Here is a 20,197-nt window from a genome sequence, read left to right as displayed (position 1 = left end):
AACAGCTTAACTGTACAGAAATAATAGGCTGACCTACTGTAGATGATGCTAAGACTGGCTAAAACATTAAACATCTGCTGTCATATCACAGTAAACCAATAACTTGACACTTTGAGACAATACAACTTTTACTTGTTATGAAATACTTCTACACAGAGGTATACAGTACACACCTTTACTTCAGTAAATTCTCTGAATGTTTCCTTTACATCTGGTATTTTTATGAGTCAGTTTATTGCACACACACCAACAAGAGCTTAGCTTTACTGTTTCAGCCATAAAAGATAATTCAGTTTGACTTATCTGGAATCAAATTGGCTCCATTGTTGAATGCTGGGTTTAATTAAATGGTTTACTGTTGGGGGTGGTGGGTATGAAATTAATATGAGCACATGGACAGGAATTCTGTGCGCATTCGTTTGGCAAGGGAAGCCTACGCAGGTTCCCACATTTGACTTGTGAGAGCCTCAGGTGTATCTTTATGGACCTGTCACCATAAATCATTCAAAGTTCCCTTGAATAAATACCTATCATATCAAGCATTTCAGGTCATGTTTCATGGGGCCGGTTTGTTTTTTGTTCTCCCTAAACTTTACTGACCTTTTAACACCTTGAAGCCACTAAAGAAAAGTCACAGAGAGTAAAAAGCAGGCAGGCACTCAAGCTTTACATAGAGGTGTTTTTCTATCTGTAAAAACTCGAAATTCTGTGAGTGAGTTAAGTAAGGTAGTTTCATGTGTGAAATTACAGTAACAAAAGACACACACACACACACACACTCACACAAAAGATATTTGACAGGGAAATAAAACACCAACTCCCACGAAAACGTTTAATTGACTCCTCAAACATTATTTGCACAATTCCAGAAGAACAACACAAGTGCCAGATGACAAAAATGAAGAAGACAGTTCTTACACAAAATAAAAACACAGAATATTTAAATAAAAAGGAAGTCTTACACTAGTCTAAATCAAAAATGAATTGTCTAAATATGTTTAATGAATCAAGATGTATACAGGATAGGAAAGTGCTTCTCCCATAGAGATTGTTATTAAAATCACCTGCAAAACATCTCTGCTTGTTTCACCGTCTCTCACCAATGATGACATTGTTTTTCCTCTCTGGGATATTCAAGAGGTGGTATAAGGCAGGACTGGTCAGCGCCATGACTGATGCCCTAGCGTTATCTGGGAAGTGCACTTCGGGCCCCAATAAGTTGACGATTCCCTTGGTTTACATTCTGGTTTGGATGCTATGCTCCAATAGTTTGTGTTTTCAAGGAATCTGACTGCTTGGGACTAAATGTAGAGTGGACCATAATGTTTAAAACACAAGGAGTCCTTGTTCCATTTTAAGAGATTTATTGTTGTTTCAGTCTCCTTCACATCAAATCAATCCCAGTAAGGTTTCTGATTGTGCACTGCAGGGCAGCAAGTGCTTTTGCAGATTCCTGTTGCACTCATGGGAGCGCACAAAGAACCGCATTAAATGGAGGAAGGCATCGGTGGCTATTTCTGAAAGCTTGTTCTATTTAGTGGGTGTTTTGTGCATTATCACTCCAATGTAACAGATGTAGTAAGAGATTTCAGACACACTATCCATTTATTCAGTGTGTCAAGAGAAACTCTATCACAGATTACAGGATAAAAAGGCAATTCAAACAGAGTTTTGACCCGGTGTCCAGTCCACAGTTCATACAGTAGAATTAACTGATATGTAACATCACAGACTATTAATATTTCTCAGCTTGAGGCTAGGCTGTTAGAAACAGTCTCTGTCCTGTATTGCAGCTATATGGTGCTTTACAAGTAACACACTTAACATGAACTGCAGCACTATGCAACCTCTATAACCCTATTTTTAAAGGGAGCAGAGCAAGTACAAAACTGCAAGGCAACAAAAAGACATTCAGACGTTAATATTTTTTGTGCTACAGCGGCAAAAGGAAACAGAAAAGGGTTGGGCTTTTTTTTTCTTTTTTAACTGCAGTAGCGCTGTTTTGGCATTTCACAATAATAATCACAAAATACCACAGCAAACAAGTTGACTAAAGATCATCTGTGTCAGCTCTGAGGCACCACTGCTAAACATTAAATTCATATAAAAATCACAGGTGAATGGTGGAAATATGAATGATACAAAAACACTGTGACAGCAACCGGCTTGCTCAAATAAAGAGACACACAATGAGGAGATTTTTACCACTGAAATTAACCGAGGCTGTTAAAACAGTGTGGGATGCGATATCAGTCAAAAAAGTACTGGAAATAAAACAGCAAACTGGCCCACTGTGAACAGATATGATGTAGCTGTCACGATTATGTACAATAATGTCATTTTCACATGCACAAGCACTTCAAAGTCAGGATTTTCAACCACCAAAATTATAATTTATGAATTGATAAAATCATTTTGTAAATACATTCCTCAATTTTCATTCTACGATATATATTTTTGATACATTCATCTATTTTGCCTGTTTTCACTGTTAATATTCCAGATCTCTTCTGTGTGTCTATAAATTGGTCAAGCCAGGCTGTGTCAGTGAAAGGCACTCTAGAGAAGAAATTACTGCATCACAACTAGACCGACACATACTACATCAGAACAATGTCAAATACTATACTACATGATCTCTTTTGAATGTGTTCATGTCAGGTAAAGACTCACAAGGTTGGACTGGACTTCACTTCAACTCACCTCAGTAAATTTTGAAATTATTGGGTATTGGTAAATAAATGTATATGTTTTGAATCAATTTTTATGTACATTGCATTTCAATTGGATTTTTGAGTGTTTAATTCTAAATTTCACTGATCTCCATTTAATATATTGAACATTCTGAGGAGAAGTGGTGGTGACCCAACAGGATTTAAATCTAAGCCCCTTCACCAATCAAAAAAAAAAAAAAAAAAAAAAAACACACACACACACACACACACACAAACACGCACACACATACAGTGACATCAGTGGCCCTCTTAACACAGTTTGGACCATTTAAAAGCATCCCCAGAATCCTAGCTTTATAACCCTATACTATTATTCCTCGCCAGAATCCAGGAAACACAGTGGTAGTTATTGAAGCCCCCTGTTATCCATCTACCCTGCATTTGTACCGCAGGCAATCGTATTGGAAATGAAAAATATGTTTGATTTAAGTGACATGGTTGCCAGTGGATTTTGAAATCATATGGATGGCTCAAACAATGACAGATTATGGAAAAAAAAATTCCACTTGTAAGAATTCAGTACAAAGTTGAACTTCTACAACATCCACATCTGTCACTGGACTATAGTCACACTGAATTACTAGAACTAGATAGCTATATGGTAGCCATACAAATAAAAATAAAAAAGATATATCTATAAATTAGCCATTTCATGGTTATAGTTAATTTGAGATTTAATCTCTTTAATGGCCCCTCTGGAAAAAAAAAAAAAAAGTTTTTGGATTTGGTTTAAAGTAGAAAATTTGACCAATCATTTCAATAAACTCCTACTGTAACAATCATAAAACCTATGTTTCACATACAGGATATTTATTTGCTTTTTCTTATCTAACTCCTCCCCCCCACATATATGCACTCACACAGATGAACATACATATGCTCTCTCTCTCTCTCTCTCTCTCCTCTCTCTCTCTCTCACACACCACACTCACCACCACACACACACACACACACACACACACACACACACACACACAGCCCTACTCTGGGGCCTCACAGTAATTTAGCTCTACATAGGACAGAGCCTAACAGTGAGATTGCCACTTTGCTTGACTGTAGTTGGTTCAGACAGTCATGTGATCATTGCTGGTCTAGGAGGACTTCAGCAGAGTGCTAAGGACTGCAAAAGGGGAAGAAAAAACTGTAAACATCAAAAACATTTAAAAGTAATTATTGTAATTGTTGTATTTTATGTGTGTTTACGTGTGTGTGCCTGTGTGTATGTGTGTGTCATACCCTGGGGATCTGACTGAGCCTCAGTTGCATCAGCTTTGCGTGCAGCTTCTGGGTCCGCTTCTAATCAGAGATTGAAACACACAGACAGACACTATGAAGCAGACAAGGCATCACATGTCGATCTCAATTTCAAAAGCATTTGGCTAATTAACTCCTTTTCCTACTCATTAGTATAGATCTCTTTATGGTGTCCCCTCTGGCAAATTTGACAGGGGGTTTTATCCCTTTCCTGTAATTGTGAAACTATACAGCTCCACTGACCATAAATTAAGTATGACAGTGAGAACACCCAAGGGGGGAGATGTTAATACTTCTCGGCTCTAATTGCTTATTATCACCACCATGAAAATTTGTTTAATTTTTTCTGGCGTAAATGAGCAAAACATTTTTGTTCAGTCAAGTCTTCCCGCTTATAGTCAGTGGATCAGCTCTAGGCTGTACATGCTGATGACATTACCAATTATAATCCTTACTCTCTAGATTTCATCTGAGGGAGAATAATTAATACAGACTAAGCTGTCAAATCCACAGTGGAATGAGATACTGATAAATACTACCTATTAATATAAATATTCATAGTATAAACCGTACTCTGAATTTGACATTTGCCCTGTATCACTGAATAGCTGAATGGCCTGTTGTTCATGTTGACTGTAAATGAAAACTATGCTGAACTGGCAGTATTGCTGTTCAGGGTGTGTGTGAGTTGAATTGAAAACACTTTCCAAGGGGATAAAGCTGAGTCTGCTATGTCTCAAAGAGGGATTGCTGACCTCCAAAACTTGTGTTTTTAGACTTTAAGACACACTCACCACCCATCTCACACTTGAGCCTTGCTAAAGAAATGTGTTACAGTTGCTGGTACCTTGATTAAAAAGACTCTGCTATGATCCAAGTCAACTGTATACATCAGTCTCCTGCATTACTGACTCTCAAAGGATCTGGAGTTGTGATGTGGGTTTGCGCAAGCTGAGTATATGACATTAAGATCAAGTTGTAACCACTTCTAAAAGTACCGCTTGACTGCACCAAATGCCACCACTGTTTAAGAAACCAGGTCCTTAAGGAACTGATTCTGTAAGTTCTGTGTATTCTAGTCAAATATTAAGCCACGTGCACAGCAGTTAGTTATTGTGTTATTTCTATTTTTTCTTTGGTTAGCTAAGTAATCACCAAGATAATTACCCTGTCTATTACTGAAGCAGAGTTTCTTCTTCTGATAGGCAAAGTATCCAGAGACTGATCCCACAGCAGCCAAAACAATTCCAGACAGGATGCCTGCTAAGGAGCCAGAGCTGCCTTTTGTGGGAAACAAAGAAAGGAGAGAAAAAAAAGGTAATTGATACTGATGCGTCAGTGCTGCAAATGTGTAGTCAAGCAATATCATATGAGAATACCATTTGAACTCTTAACATTTGAGTTTGAGCATGTTTTATGATCCAGATGTGACTGCACTCTGTTGAATGTTTTTCAGTTCAACACCTGTGTATGGAGATGTTCAGAGTCATGACGGAGCGCCATTATGCGGCTGAAATAATGAACGGCAATTGAGCAGTGAGGCTCAATGACATTTGCATGCTTCTGTGTGTGTGTGTGTGTGTGTGTGCACGTGTGTGCGTATACGCATGTAAGAGACAGAGACAGACAGCGAGTGATGCATCATCCTGTTCCAACATTTTGGAATCCTTTTTCACTCGTCTATCCTATAATTTAGTCCGCTAAAAGAAAGCATTCATTGACAGCATAAATCTGTCTGCACCTGTAACCCAGTTACTATGGCAACAAAGATCTGAACAGTTTTCATGCTGTGTCACTGCATACAGAAAATACCTTTCAAAGTCTATTAAGGGCACAGAAAGCCAATGCATACAGCCTAGAATGCCATAATAATCATCACATTGATCACAAATCATATTTAAAGTACATTAATAATGCTCCATTACAAGTAAAAGCACACCAACAAATACTGCTACATTATTCAGTTTAAGTTAATGTAATTATTTAATTCACTAAATGTGATCAACAAGTGATTCAAGAGGAAGCTGATTTAATGAAGCTACATATAATAAGTCTACACTAAGTTACACTACATAAGTTAATATGTGCAGTATTGAGTGTGATGTGGATGCATTGCCAAGTAATTAGTAGCAAAACCATGTCAATATTTAATGGCTATTATGGTGCTGGATCTTTCTGAATTTACTCTAGATGAGGAAGGAAATAGATATATACACAATGGATTATATATTCTTAACTTGCCCAATGCTATTGTTTTTCCTTATTGTTTTCCTTTACATCTCCTCTAAAAAACAGCTTTTCATTGTTCCTGCAGTGGCTTCAGTCAACACAGAGCAATAATGGCAGACTATGCTGATGTGATAATAGAGAGGGAGATGGAGAGGAGAGGGGATGTTGGGGTGTAATGGATGAGTCAGCAACTGAAGAAGAGAGAATGAAAGAGTACAGTAAATCCAGTGATAAACAAAGCTAAAAGGTAAAAAGGAAAGAGGAAAACAAGGGAGTGGCATGAGTCACAGAACTTGTGTGACTCGAGATGAATCAACAAAGGGGAATGAGTGAGTGACACTGCGTGGAATAAAATGGAACAATGTAGTGAGTCAGTAAACGGAAGTAAAAGTGGGTGCAGAAAAAGACAGGTATGAACATGCATCTGCACAAATACAGGATACACAACACCATCACACCAGTTTTTGTGGTGTAAAAGGCCAAATGAACACACACACAAATACAGCGTACATACAGATAAACTGAAAGATAAGATACACCATGAAAACAGAAATCTATGGGAACCTATGGGAACTATGGTCAGCAGCCACAACCCCTATCACAGCACTGTATGCTAAAGTCAGAGGTCAAAGAAATGCTTGGTAGCTACAATAGATCTTCTCAATACAAGATTTATCACTTGTCTATGTTACTATAATTGTATCATGACATACAATCACTCACAAAGTAAGATTTCTTTGGAATGGTTTTTCAATTTCAATTTGACTTCCTGGTGCACTGAGAATCATGAAGCCCATTTTTCCATACCTCCAAGCCCAACTAACAGTTCCTATAATACACAATGTGAAGTTTTAATATGATTACATTAACAAATTTTAGCACTGGTGACTTAAACCTTTTAGCCACTTAGTTAAATCCTGCCACTTAAAGGTATAGCCATTCCCATTTGCTTCCTTTGCCTGAACTTGTCATTCATGAAATTATGCAAATATACTTCCTAAAGTTCAATGGAAAGTAGTTTTGAAGTTTTGAAAATGTCTAGGGCCTAGGGCTCTTTGCATAACATAAGTCAATAGGGGAATGCTTATACCACAGGTATGTTTGGGGCAATGCGTGGGTGGGTGGGTAGATGTGGTCAAAACAAAAAAAGAGAAGAATGATAACTCACCTTGGTCCTTAGGCTTGTCTGTTGTTTAGAACAGAGACCACAATTAAAGTTAGCAACATGAAACTGCACCATTTACAAACTTTATTTGGTAAACTTTTATGGCAAATTCAGAAATATCTTTGGGGCTAGTTTGCATATAGATAACAAAGGAGGTTACATAATAAATGTGACATATGGGACCATTTAGTAAAACAGGCACAGACAAGCACCTGTCATTCTACTGTATCTTATTTCCAGCTTGACTATCACAAAGAGAAGTTACTGGAAAAAACTTACTGGAAGTGGCACTTTCAACAGATGTAACGTGACTACACTAGAGAATTCATAGTAAAATACTTAAAGAAGACTAAACAACAACTAAAACAATAGCGGAGAGGCATTTTCCCCTGAGTCTTGTATCCTGTTTTTATTGTCAGAGGCATGCCAGTAATATCCTGTCTGTTTCAACCAGTTTTCATAGCTACTATCGCTGCTTTCGCTTCAAAGCTACTTCTATATCTGATTTGGATTTGTGCGATTTGGAGTGAAGATGGTGTGATATGGTCATTGATGTTGTTATTATGCATATTTAGACCATGAGTACAAAAAAGGCCTTACCCTCTCCTGTGGCCTCAGCAGCATGTGCTAAAGAGAGAAAGAAAAAGAGAGATAAGTGATTAAAAGAGCACAGAGAGAAAATGTGTTATCATATATACATGCTAATTATGCATGTAAAGCATTGTGACAGTGACAACAGAGAAAAAGAAGCAAGGAGCAGGATTATTCTTTGTAGTAGTTAATGCGTCAGAGCCATGAAGAGCACTAGAATTTCTGTCCTAACCGGTCTGGAAACACACACATACACACACACACACACACACACACACAACTGCCTGAAGTGTCCACTTCTACACACTCACAGAGATGCTTTTAGAATATCAGAGAGATAAATTATCTGATGGAGAGGCACACCCGATCTCCCTCTCTCTCTCTCTCTCTCTTTCTCTCTCTGATCTTCGATCCATATGCAAACAACCATGTTATCATTTTCTGTGCTGCCTGTCCGTATACGCCTGCAACACGATGGCAGCGCTTTACGTGCTTCAACTTGACAAAGCCGCTAATAACGGAGCACAAAAGAGGAGCGCCTTTCACTAGATTATAATGATTATAGCAGCTAAGATGAATACGCTTTCAGATGGGGAATATAGGGTAAACGAAGGAAAATCTCTTGTTCCCACATTGCTGTCAAATTGCCTTGCAGCCAGTGATTAAACTTTCTTAAAGTAAATTCACTCTCTTGTCCTGGGAACACAGCTCGTTAAATTAGAACAGCGTTCTCACAGTATAGTGATCTACCTGGAGAATGTCTCAAAACACAGTTTACACAGTACAGTCTTTAAGTGCTACAGACTACTTGGTAAAGGTACTACTTTGTAGTTTTGATGCCTGACTTAAGCCAGTAAACCGGGTGCTTAAACATGGCCTACCTCAGGATATGATGCCATTGTTCACAAAGCAGTGTTGTAAGTAACAATGATATCTGTTCACTCAGCTGTCATTAACTTCCTGTTTGTACGTGTAAATCTAACCAACCATAATTATTAGGACTTTGCATGTATTTGTGAAAACATCTGAGGAAAAATGCTAGTTTAGGCTTATAAGGAAAAGTAGAAAACCCTCTATGTTATTGATTATAATAATAAAAGAAACTGTAATTGTTATTAGTGGTAACAAACCCCCAGGACTGCCCCCGTTTCCTGGCTGGGGCTGGTTGTCCACTCCACTCTGTTCTGGCACAGCCTTATTCAAGCCTGCATTGGTGACAGAAAGGCAATATTAATTCTTATAGTGAAATTTTCTTTTCACCTGTCCCACCCAAGAGGAATATCTTCCAGATGTTTGTCTCCCTAACACACTATACTACACCATTCCATGTTAAACTATTTAATGATAATATCAACCCTCTAGCAGCGCTCCCTTGGCCAGTCCCTCACGGTCCCTGTAGTCATTGCCCTCCAGAGGTGTCCTAAATAAGCACTCTGAAACACTACCAGCTCCAAGGGTGTGATGGTGATCCTGTGAACTAGTGTTGACTTAGATTAAAGGGATATTGTCTGTCGGGAACAATACCTTACCCTGACTCTATATTCACCTGGGGCGGGCCGGGGAAACCCAAGTGACTTATACAACATGTGTGACTCAGTGTACAGAGCAGCTTCAGGCTGGGAAGGGCGAGGTAGGATCAGTGATTTTATTTATGGCAGATAGAGCCTGACAGGCATAATTATCCAGTGACCTACAATGACGGTAAATCATAAGTGTTGTGCTCAGTTTGTAAAGCACAAATTTTCACAGATGAGTGTGTGATGAGTAAGTAATGAAACTATATTTTGAACTAGGTTTTGCACCAATGCTCAAATTCCCCTGTGTTCATCTGTATCCAGCGTCCTTTCCTCTTTTATTCATCCTTGGCCTTTCCGCTAACCTCCGTTAACACTTGCTCCGGTCTACCATCTCCCTTTGCTTTTGCTCTCATCTCTCTTCCTTTTGTGTTTACACCCCTGGCAGTTATCACGTGAGGGAAACCCTCCCATAGCAACCATTTCCTGAACACCCAATGGTGAGCACTACTAAGATACAAGCTTATTACCAGCTAAACATAAAATTACTATTCCTGAGAAGACAAACGACAGCACTACTCTGGACAGGAGATGCTGAAATGGTATCAGCATAAAGTTGAGGAGGGAAAGAGCAAGATTTAACTTTGTGAGAGGGGAGATGAGAATACAGTCACAGATGAGGTTAAACAATAGAGGCGGGCATTTCAAATGTGATAAACTGAGGTCATTTGGGAGTTCCCCTTACTCAAACAGTACCACACACAGTTTAGGAGGTAATATCATATGGGCTAAAATCCAACCTCATATCCTTCCTAAATGATTTGTATTTTCTGATAAAAAAGCACATCTGTTTGCTATTAATTTGTCCAGAAAATAGGGAGTTGCAGTAAAATAGAACATGATAACTCATAGGACCAGGACATGTGCATTTTTAAAAGTGAATGATAACACAAATTCTGATAACAGTAATGTCCGGGATATTCCTGGGGTCAGTGAAGACACAGTGGAGATCTAATATATTTTGAAATACCATGTTAAGTGATATATTTCAGGTGGCTTTGCTCTAGAGAAAAAAAGGCTTGTAAAATGACATTCTTGAAATCTTTTTACTTTCACGTGGTCTCTCAGGGACAAGTAGTGCTGTAGCAGATTCAGAGTTTGAGGTAAACAAAGTCACTTCACCTCACACACAGTCCATGCAGAGTGGAGCTGGAAATGTTCTACTCAGTTAACATTTCTGTCATATTCTAAAATGCTTCTATGTAAGAAGACTGCAGAAAGGTGGAGGTATATGTACTGTGGCTGATGAATTTGTAAACTGTTCAAAAGGAGGAGAGGAAAAAAATAATTAAGAAAAAGCTTACCTGCACTGTCCCTCTCCGCAACAACTTCTTTAACTGTTGGCAAAGACAAAAAACAGACTCATGGTTGGATGCAAACATGTAAAATCCACTATGTAACATTGAGAAGCTACTATTCTTATCACTATTATCAACAGCAGTACAGCTGTGGAATACCAATCTCCAAATTTTACTTTACAGAAGCAGAAACTGAGTTTTCTCATTTTGTTTTTCCCAGTTTGATTGTTTATATAAGAGTGGCTGCATACCTCTTAAGCAATGACCGAGAAATATATATAAACTCACAACGTTCTAAAAAGTATTCAGAAAGGAGGAAAATGTGAATGTTTATCAACCTCTCATTTCTCTGTATTATGCCATATGTACGGTAGAATATAGAAAAGAATCACATACTTTGAACATAGGTGATTTATCTTAACTTAAAAAGCCTATTGCTATCATGACAACATGACATGTTAATTACACAGTGTGTAGCAGAATGAAGGGGTAGAACATCAAGTCTTACAAACAAGTCTGTACAGTTTCCCCATGTAGACACACGTTAAAGAGGTGAGCTCATCTATACAATACATGTGTTCACCTTTCTCGAGTGCTCCTCTATAGATTTGTGTGCTTATAACCCTGGACATACACTCAGTTGCTAGGTTTTTCTGTTATTTAGACTACCCTCACTGACATAAATGGGGTGGAAAAATAATACAAAACACCTGTCAGCAATTATGTAACACAATTCAACAGCACCACAAACTACATCATCTGCAGCTGAACTATCGCAGCTCACTAAAGCAGATGAACATTATATCCTTCACAAAGATAGGATTTTCTGCAAGACTGCATACGTTTTAGCTAGGTCTACTTCATGAACTGACACTGGGATACACATCTAGAAGTAACACTCTGTCCAAAGTGTCATAGCATTCATTGAGTCTCAGGGTCCTGATCTGTTACAGGTTAATTAAAAGTGTACACATTATACACACACATGAATATTCTTACTTGTAGGGACAGGGACTGTCATTTCCTCTTTTTCCTCTGGTTTTGTATCAGCAGCTGGATCCGTTGGTTTTTCTTCTACAGCAACAGGCACGCTCTATTAAAAATGTATTATATAGTATATGAACATGTAGAAAGGATATTTTAACTTCTCAATAGCTTAGCAGCTCCTGTATAATATCTGCTATACATTGCACATCAGTGATTATATGTAATTCTATTTGAAATGTGGGAGTTTGTTAGGATATATTTTTATATTTGTCAGTATAGGTTTGAATAAGATGTTGCACAGACATTCTCAAAACTGCTACTGACCTCCTGAGTGGGTGTGGTATCAACACTTGCAGTAGGTTCCTCCTCTTTCTCTGGATCCTTAACCTCTGGAGCAACTGTTGGTTCTGTACAGAAGAGGGAAACAAAACAGAAAGGAGGGCAAGTATTAGATTATTGATTTGTGTTTTATCAACCATTTAACCAATGTGTTAGAGCATGGGCTGTTTTTGCTGCACTGTTTAATACGGGTGAAGAGGCTGGAAATGTATTTTGCCACACCTTAACACATTAACATGGTGAATGGAAGGAATAGGTAGCGTCAGTGAATACAGAATCATTTTGAGAGCAAAAACACTGTAGGATTAATATAAAAATGAGAATTGTATTCATGTCAGATCACTTGAAATAACCGCATTTCAGGTTAATTATCATTTTCATTGTGCAGATTTGAACTCCTAGTTGATAACCTTGAGTTGTTGTAGCTGCTTCAGCCTCTGTGTCTGATGCTGCAGGAGTAGCTCCATCCGCGGTTGCAGGAGTTGTTGCTTCTGCGTCCCCGGCTGCAGGAGTCGTTGCCTCCGCGTCCTCGGGTGCAGGAGTTGCTGCAGGAGCTGCTGCTTCTGCGTCCTCAGCTGTAGGAGTCGCAGCTTCTTCGTCATCGGGTGCAGGAGTCACTGCAGGAGCTGCTGCCTCTGCGTCCCCACCTGCAGGAGTCGTTGCTTCCACGTCCTCGGGTGCAGGAGTTGCTGCAGGAGCTGCTGTTTCTGAGTCCTCGGCTGCAGGAGTTGCTGCAGGCAGTGCTGCTTCTGCATCCTCAGATGCAGGTGTCGTCTCCTCTGCATCTCCACCTGCAGGGGTCACTTGCTCCTCAGCTGCAGTGGGGTCAGGATCACTCACTGTTGGTGATATTTCCTGTATTTGACGGATTTACAGATTTACATCTCGTAAAACGCATGTTCCCATAATGATATTGTCCAGAAAAACAAATTTACAAATTTCCACAGTTGAATCTGCTTTTGGGTGCTTTTAGGTGTTAAGAAAAGTTGGCAGGAAAAGGGCAGAGACACAGAGCTGCCTTTACATTTTAAGCCAGTAAACTTATGCTACATAAAACCTTCTGTATCCAACCAAGGACTAACATGAGGCACACATTTTTCAGCCAACTGATATGTCTCAGCTTATCAAATGGCCTGCCTGAGGATTTAGAATATTCCAGTGGTGATGAGCTGGCCCAGGATTTATAAATGTGTATTCAGCATGCTAGAACTGCTGTTAAGCTGTTTTCAGATAGCCCAAGCCCTCTAGCAGTGCTCCTAGCTAGGCAAGAGTTTGAAGTGTGGACCACAGTTTTACAGTACTCACCCTTATATTATTCTTTTTCTAGATTCTAGGTTGTTACATCATTTATTTTCACAGAGTAAAAAATCACACAACTATATCTCTTTACCTCTGCTCCATTTTCAGGTCCCTCGTCAGCATTAGGTTCCGTGTTTTCCTCTGGCACTGCTGCTTCCTTAGGGTCCACTGCCGTCTCAGGAGCCCCCTCCGTTGGGGCTGGATCATCTGCACAGAGATGTGTAAAGGAAGAAAGTAACAGAAAAATGAAAAGAGAGCACACATCAATTGAAGCACAGACTACTGGGACATATCAATTTCAGAAAGTGGTGGAAAAAAGAAAAGGCTGTCCTGAAACCTTGGTGCTTCAGTAAACATCACACAACTGACAGAAGCCTGCGCAACTATTGTTTTCTTTTTGACAAAGAAGAAAAGAGGAAGCCATGGCAACCCAAAATCTGTGTCAGTGTCTCAAAGGGAGTTCCTCTTGCGTTTGAAGACCTGCAACTTGACAACATCCCTAAAATTCATATACTGACCGGCTTTTATATATATATTGTGTCTAAAGAAATAAGTGCAAACACTCTAAATCTAATCTAAAGTAGAACCAATGAAACCTAGAGACTGGTGGTGATTAGTGTAACCGTCGGTTATTAAAACTGCATGCCTTAATCCATCTGTTGTCATTTAAAATCATTAAAATCATCTGTCTAAATGGTTGTCAAGACGTTGTGCATTCAACACATGACTATCACCACATACACACATAGAAAGGAGGAGGGAGAGAGAGAGAGAGAGAGAGAGAGAGCCACACCCTGGCCTGATTGATGCCTGATGTTAACGATCCAGCCACAATTGGATGACAGACACATTGATCACGTCTGACCTGCCTCAACATCATATGAAGTCTCGACCTCTGCACTGGCATTGCAACTGTGTACTAATGAGAAAATACAAGGAGCGTGTCTTTGTCATTCTGTGTGTGAGATGAGCATGGTGTGTGTGTGTGTTTGAGCCAGTGCTGTGACATTCCCCTGTTGAATGTGAGAAGCTGAAACAGCAAACTGTGCTCTGACTTGATAGTCCTTTGCTCTGCTGATTTCAGCAGCACCCTCATGCTGGTTCACAAAAACCAGCACCAACCTTTAACTAAGAGATCTACAAATTATGGTACGAGTGAGGCTGTCCTTTAAGCTAGCAAAACTGTAATAAGACAGCTTGAAAAAGTGGGAAAGAAAAGTACCAGAAGGCAGGACAGGTGCTAAAATGCTGGAAATTGAGAAAAATAACATATGAGAAAATAATGGGAGTTATCAAGACTTTGCCGCCCTGTACAATAACTATCTTCCTTGATATGCTCACGCTAAATAAAGTGATTCTTTAATAGAGTTAGTCTTTTTTTAGCAGCTGTTCATTTCCAATGACAGATTGCTGCATTTGCCAAGCGAGATTGTATCAGAGTCAGTGAAGCCTTGAGGGAGAGCGGCATGAACACATCTGAAGTATTTCCATCACACCGTAAATTCTCTCGAGGCGAGCAGTTCTGGTGACTCCCTGGCTCCCTTCACGCACACATTTGTACACCAGAAAAAAAATCCATACGCACAACTCTCTTTCTTTGTTTTTCCAGTGAATGTCACTGCACCACCTTAACATCCAAGATAAACATTAATAAATGCCCTGAATGATTTATTCCAAGTTCAAACAGCATTCAAAGCTTAATGAACAAGCCTGCAAGTGTGACCACGTTTGTGTGGGGTGTCTCTGTCTCACTATCTTCATGAATTCCTTGGAAATCACTGTCTCCATCAAAGGTGTACAGTAGCATGCCATTCAAAGTAATGAGGCGGAAATAAGATGGCAGTGATGTGACTCACCTGAAAACACATGATAACATAACAAAACACAACATAAAACTACAAACAGTGCAGAAGAGGCTGTTAACCTCCTGCTGACATTTTTTTATTGATTTTTCAGAGCATAATTTCTGTTGTGGCTGATGTGTCTGAGTTTGTATTTATGTTCGAGTTTTCACTTGTAGTGTATGTGGAAATAAGTGGGCACGTTTCTTCATGGCATTCTGCTTACATGCAGGTATGTGTGTGAGGTGTGTGTGCGTGCGTGTATGTGTGTGAGAGAGAGACAGCCCACCATACAAACTCTCTCTCCCTCTTTCTGCTGCCACTCTATAGTACATTTTGTTCCCATCTATCAGTTTGCTACTTCCTCCTCTAACAACCTCTGGTAACAAACACTCCTATACAACACCCCCACCCCCCACATACACACACACCAATCAACACACACACCATGCCACACGTGTTGGCATCAGTTATAAACTTATAAAACACCCTCTCCGCCCCTTTCAGTCCAAAACCTACAAACAACCACATGTTCACACACACGTAAAGTTCATGTGCACGCGCAAGTTCACTTTGGCTCTCACAATAAGCGCTGTCCTGTTTTGTGTTAGTGCAGCAGTGAAACAAATGGTTGCACATCCAAACCTCTCTACCCCCCTCCCTTTCCTTTCTTTTTGTCTTTAAGTCTCTCTCCAGTCTTTCCCCTCTCCTTCTCACTCCCAAACTCTTTACTCCCTCTGTTTCTCTGCCACTGCTTTCCCTGGAGGCTGATGAGTCATCCGTATGTCTTTGACATGGCTGCACGCTATTGGGGATTGTACAGCATGTGCAGTGTTAAACTGAAAAAAGGTCCCTGGAGAAAAACTCTTAAGTCAGAACAGTTTACACATGTGGGAAACTAGTAACATTGTGTTCTTTAAAGACAAATCAAGTGGTTTGATAGATCGATTAACAGACATCTTTCTGTATTTAATATGTATTGAACCATCTGACAAAGAGAACTGTTTGTGACTGGACCTGAACAACACACCAGTCCTGAAAAGTTACAATTGTATTAAAGGAGCAGTTTGACATTTTGGGAAACGCACTTATTCGCTTTCGTAAGACTGGCACCACTCTTATGCCTATGAAGGAAATATGAAGCTATAGCCGCCAGCCAGTTAAATTAGCTTAACACAAAGACTGGAAGAACTGCCTACCAGCATCTTTAATGCTCACTGATCAACACAATATATCTTGTTTGTTTAAGCTGTACAAAAACCAAAGTGTAAATATAACAAGCTGTGTCAAGGGTCATCTGGTCGTCACCGTGTTGTTCCCAGTTTCTAATCTTTGTGCTAAGCTAAGCTGGTTGTAGTTTTCTATTTAGTGAACAGACATGAGAATGGTATCAATTCTAATCTTAGTCTTGGCAAGAAAGTGAATAAGCAAGCAATGCAGATGTCAAGAGTGTAGTGTTAACCTGTAACAGGAGAATGTTTCTGTGATTGAAAAAAAAATTCTGCTGAATCATTGAAAACACCCCTTATAAGATACCACCACATTTATTTCCCTGTTCTTTATATTCCAGCAAATGAGATTGTGTTCATGAAAGCTGTGGCACCAATTGTGATTAAAGTTAAAGACCTGTACATAGTAAATCATTTTAGCATACAGTACATGACAGTACTGTGAAATATAACAATTTAACAATTTGTGCTTCTTGAGAACAATTTACATTTTGTGTTGAATAACCAGCCACTCTCAACAAGTTCCATCATGTTGGTGAGCTACTGCAACTACAGCCAATACGGCACAAAGACTGCACTTAAAGTGTTATGTACAGTATATCATGTTTCACATACTTCATGGAAGTTTTAGGGCCAAATGGTGCCTGATGCTGGTGCCACTGTTTTGATAACCAACAGGTGACATGTGACAAACTGTTTTTCTTGGCACCTGATGTCACTTGTTAGTGAGCGTAATCATAAAAAATTTTAACTCATTACATCTCTGACATATATATTTCATTTTGGGAATTGCAAAAAGGGAAAGTAAGTAAATTCACTTTTTGGTTGTGTAACACTCAGTACTGCACAGTCTACATTACATAAATTCTGAAGTCTGAGGAAGTCCAGGGAGAAGAACTTAATTTCCCTCTCACAGTCTCACAGCCTGTGAGGCTGTGTGAGATTGCCTGTTGCATGTGACTGTATGAGCAATGATGTGTATATATATGCATGTGTGTGTGTGACCAATAACCAAACCCCCGTAATAGTACACCAGAAACAGTCTGTGCATGTGTGTCAGGTGGAAAACAACACCTCCACAACACATTGTTCTGTCAGGTATGGTTCTATTGTGTGTTTGTGGGACAGAAAGCGCAGTGTTTACCTCAATCATGCACACTTTAAAACTGTCCCCATGGGAGCAGAGTAAGAGAGGGAATGTGTGTGTGTGTGTGGTGTGTGTGTGTGTGTGTGTCTTTCACTTATCCACCAAGAGTGATTTATGTGTTGGTTGTTGAAAGGTGTAAACATAAGACAAGTCTACACATACACACCTGGCACACATCACACCAGCTCTTATTGCTTTCATCTCCCTCTGCACACACATGTTCTATAACTGACTTATGTACACACTCACATTAGTGACTCACCCTCATACTCCCACATGTTCTGTACATTAAAGTTAGAACCCACAGCCACCCACACAAACACACACACACACACACACACACACACACACACACACAGATGCTGAGGGCCCTGGGGTAGAGGAAGGCGCTGAAACTAGTTGGGTTGTTGGGTGTTGTCTACAGCTGGAGCTGGATCTAGTTACTGAGACACTCCCTATCCTTTACCTCTATAACTTACACACACTGTACATGATGTGCACACATGCGACTGACCTAGCACCCCTATCTCTTACAGTGTGACTATTCGCCAGTGTACACACACATGCGAACGAGCAAACACACCCATTGAGATTTCCTGTGCCTCATTACACCGACATCCACAGTGAGACTACAGTTTGGCAATTAGAGGAAAAGTTTGTGTGGGAAAGAAAGAGAAAAGAGAGAAAAAGAAGGGAACCTCTGTGTGTGTGTGTGTGTGTGTGTGTGTGTGTGTGTGTGTGCGTGTGCACAGGCACATTGTGTGTGTGTGTGTGTGCTTGTGGTTCCTCTCTGGTGGTTTGTCAGGTAATAAAAAGTGAACCGGTAGAGTGAGAACGTTCAACTGAAATTCTGTTTGCATAATGATGATGAGGCCTGCTGTTAACTCTCGCTCTCTCTCACTCATTCCTCCCTTGTATATCTCTCTGTTTGCCCTCTCAACCGGTTACAGTGTTTCTCTTTAATCTTCTTCCAGCATCTCCCCTACTTTCCCTCTAATTTTTTTCACAGTGTCCATGTTTGTCTCAGTGCTTCATTTCTCTCCCTCTGAGTTTTATGGTGCGATTGAACGGTCTGAAATCATTGCAGTGCGCCACGGGGAAGGGCAGGAGCCCAGGGGCCAGCTGAGGATGAAGGATAAGGTAGAGAGGGAGCAAAAAATGAAGGAGAAGAGTTATTGAGGAGCAAGAATGAAGATGAAAGCAGCAGGGATCAAATAGATAAAGCGAGGAGAAAAGAGGGATGATGGACAAAAAGAAGAGAATTATTTATGTAAGGACAATAGGTCCACCACACCCCTGTGGTCTAAAACTCCTATCCAATGGCCACATTACATGGCACACCTATCTGATCATGTCTGGGCTGTACAGCCATGGACAATCACAGTGAGGATGAAGAATGTAGACCCTTTTATTTCAATTCATTCAGTCAGAACAGATTAAAACAAGCAGAGTACAGCTAGAAGGTGAATTGAATTGAATTGGCATGCCAACAGGGAGGCAGACAGACTGGTAAAAGAGACTGGCAATTACACGTACGCACACGCGGGGATGAGTAATGAGGAAGACGATGAGGAGAGAATGAGAGAGATAGGTGAGAGCCAGAGGGAATTAAAGTGGAGAGAAAAATGGAGACTGGGATGACCAACACGCAACACAGAGACAGACAGACAAACAGACAGACAGACAGACAGACAGACAGACAGACAGATAGATAGATAGATAGATAGATAGATAGATAGATAGATAGATAGATAGATAGATAGATAGATAGATGTGCATGCAAAGAACAAAAATATTTGCATTCAGCTAAAGGGCTGGGCTTAATTAATTGGAAATAAATCATTACCTTGTGCCTTGGCGCTGGTAGCCAGCAGGCTTCCTAATAGCAGAATCCACAGGTATGACATCATGGGAACACGGTGTACTGACTGCAAATGAACCGGGACTCGGTCTCCTTTTCCTCGGCCTTCAAACAGGACAACTAACCGGCGCGGGGGTTTCAGGTGGATCTGGAGGGCGTGTGTGTGTCGGTGTGCCGGTGCGTTCCTGCGCGTCTGATCAAACCAGTGGCGTCTCCAAGGTGCTCAGATGCTCGGCTCAGTGCGCGCCGCCGCCGCAGATCCGTCTCTCCTTTTGTCTGAATTGAAAAAGAGAGGTCCAGTCTTTATTAAGGTGGGCGGGTCCCTTCTCCCAAATAGAGGCAGGACGGCAGGGTGTTGTGAATGCATCAATTTCCCCACTGATCAGTGGTTTTTGCCAACACGCTGTCGACGACATTATGACTGTTACTAACAATATGAATTGGTACTCGTCTTTATCAATCATGCTTTGTGGGAGAAAACACATTCTTATGCAGAAACCCCGTGTGAAACATTGTCTTTCATTCAAGTCGTTACTGAAAGCACTGAAAGCAGCTGAGTTGAGCAATAAAGAATCTATGTGTCGAGGCTGTAACTTGTCCTTAACTGAAGGCAGTTGAGTCCCTTACAATTTGATAATGGGTCTGGCA

General features: G+C 40.2%; 1 protein-coding gene across 1 annotated transcript; it reads right to left on the bottom strand.

Annotated features, from left to right (window-relative positions):
* Nucleotides 1-818: 818 nt before the first annotated feature.
* Nucleotides 819-19,858, bottom strand: si:ch211-39i22.1 (skin secretory protein xP2). Its single transcript, XM_051070589.1, has 13 exons — nucleotides 19,535-19,858; nucleotides 13,563-13,678; nucleotides 12,583-13,027; nucleotides 12,158-12,240; nucleotides 11,846-11,939; nucleotides 10,853-10,885; nucleotides 9,105-9,179; nucleotides 7,984-8,010; nucleotides 7,387-7,404; nucleotides 5,157-5,270; nucleotides 3,972-4,031; nucleotides 3,674-3,855; nucleotides 819-3,637 (listed from the first exon to the last, which is right to left on the bottom strand). Exons 1-12 carry the CDS (start codon nucleotides 19,596-19,598, stop codon nucleotides 3,827-3,829), a joined length of 1,158 nt encoding a protein of 385 aa, XP_050926546.1. The 5' UTR covers nucleotides 19,599-19,858; the 3' UTR covers nucleotides 819-3,637; nucleotides 3,674-3,826.
* Nucleotides 19,859-20,197: the final 339 nt, after the last annotated feature.

Source organism: Lates calcarifer, linkage group LG1 (genome assembly GCF_001640805.2).
Source record: "Lates calcarifer isolate ASB-BC8 linkage group LG1, TLL_Latcal_v3, whole genome shotgun sequence".
Classification (NCBI taxonomy): Eukaryota; Metazoa; Chordata; class Actinopteri; family Centropomidae; genus Lates; species Lates calcarifer.
This window is presented reverse-complemented; position numbering and strand designations above follow the sequence as displayed.

What these genes read in the sequence shown, in the direction of transcription:
- si:ch211-39i22.1 (XM_051070589.1), bottom strand. Translation starts at nt 19,598, where the DNA reads ATGATGTCATACCTGTGGATTCTGCTATTAGGAAGCCTGCTGGCTACC. An exon ending in GACCTGAAAATGGAGCAGAG is followed by an intron (nt 13,028 to 13,562) that starts GTAAAGAGATAT and finishes CGTCAAATACAG; the next exon opens with GAAATATCACCAACAGTGAG. An exon ending in ATACCACACCCACTCAGGAG is followed by an intron (nt 11,940 to 12,157) that starts GTCAGTAGCAGT and finishes CATTTTTAATAG; the next exon opens with AGCGTGCCTGTTGCTGTAGA.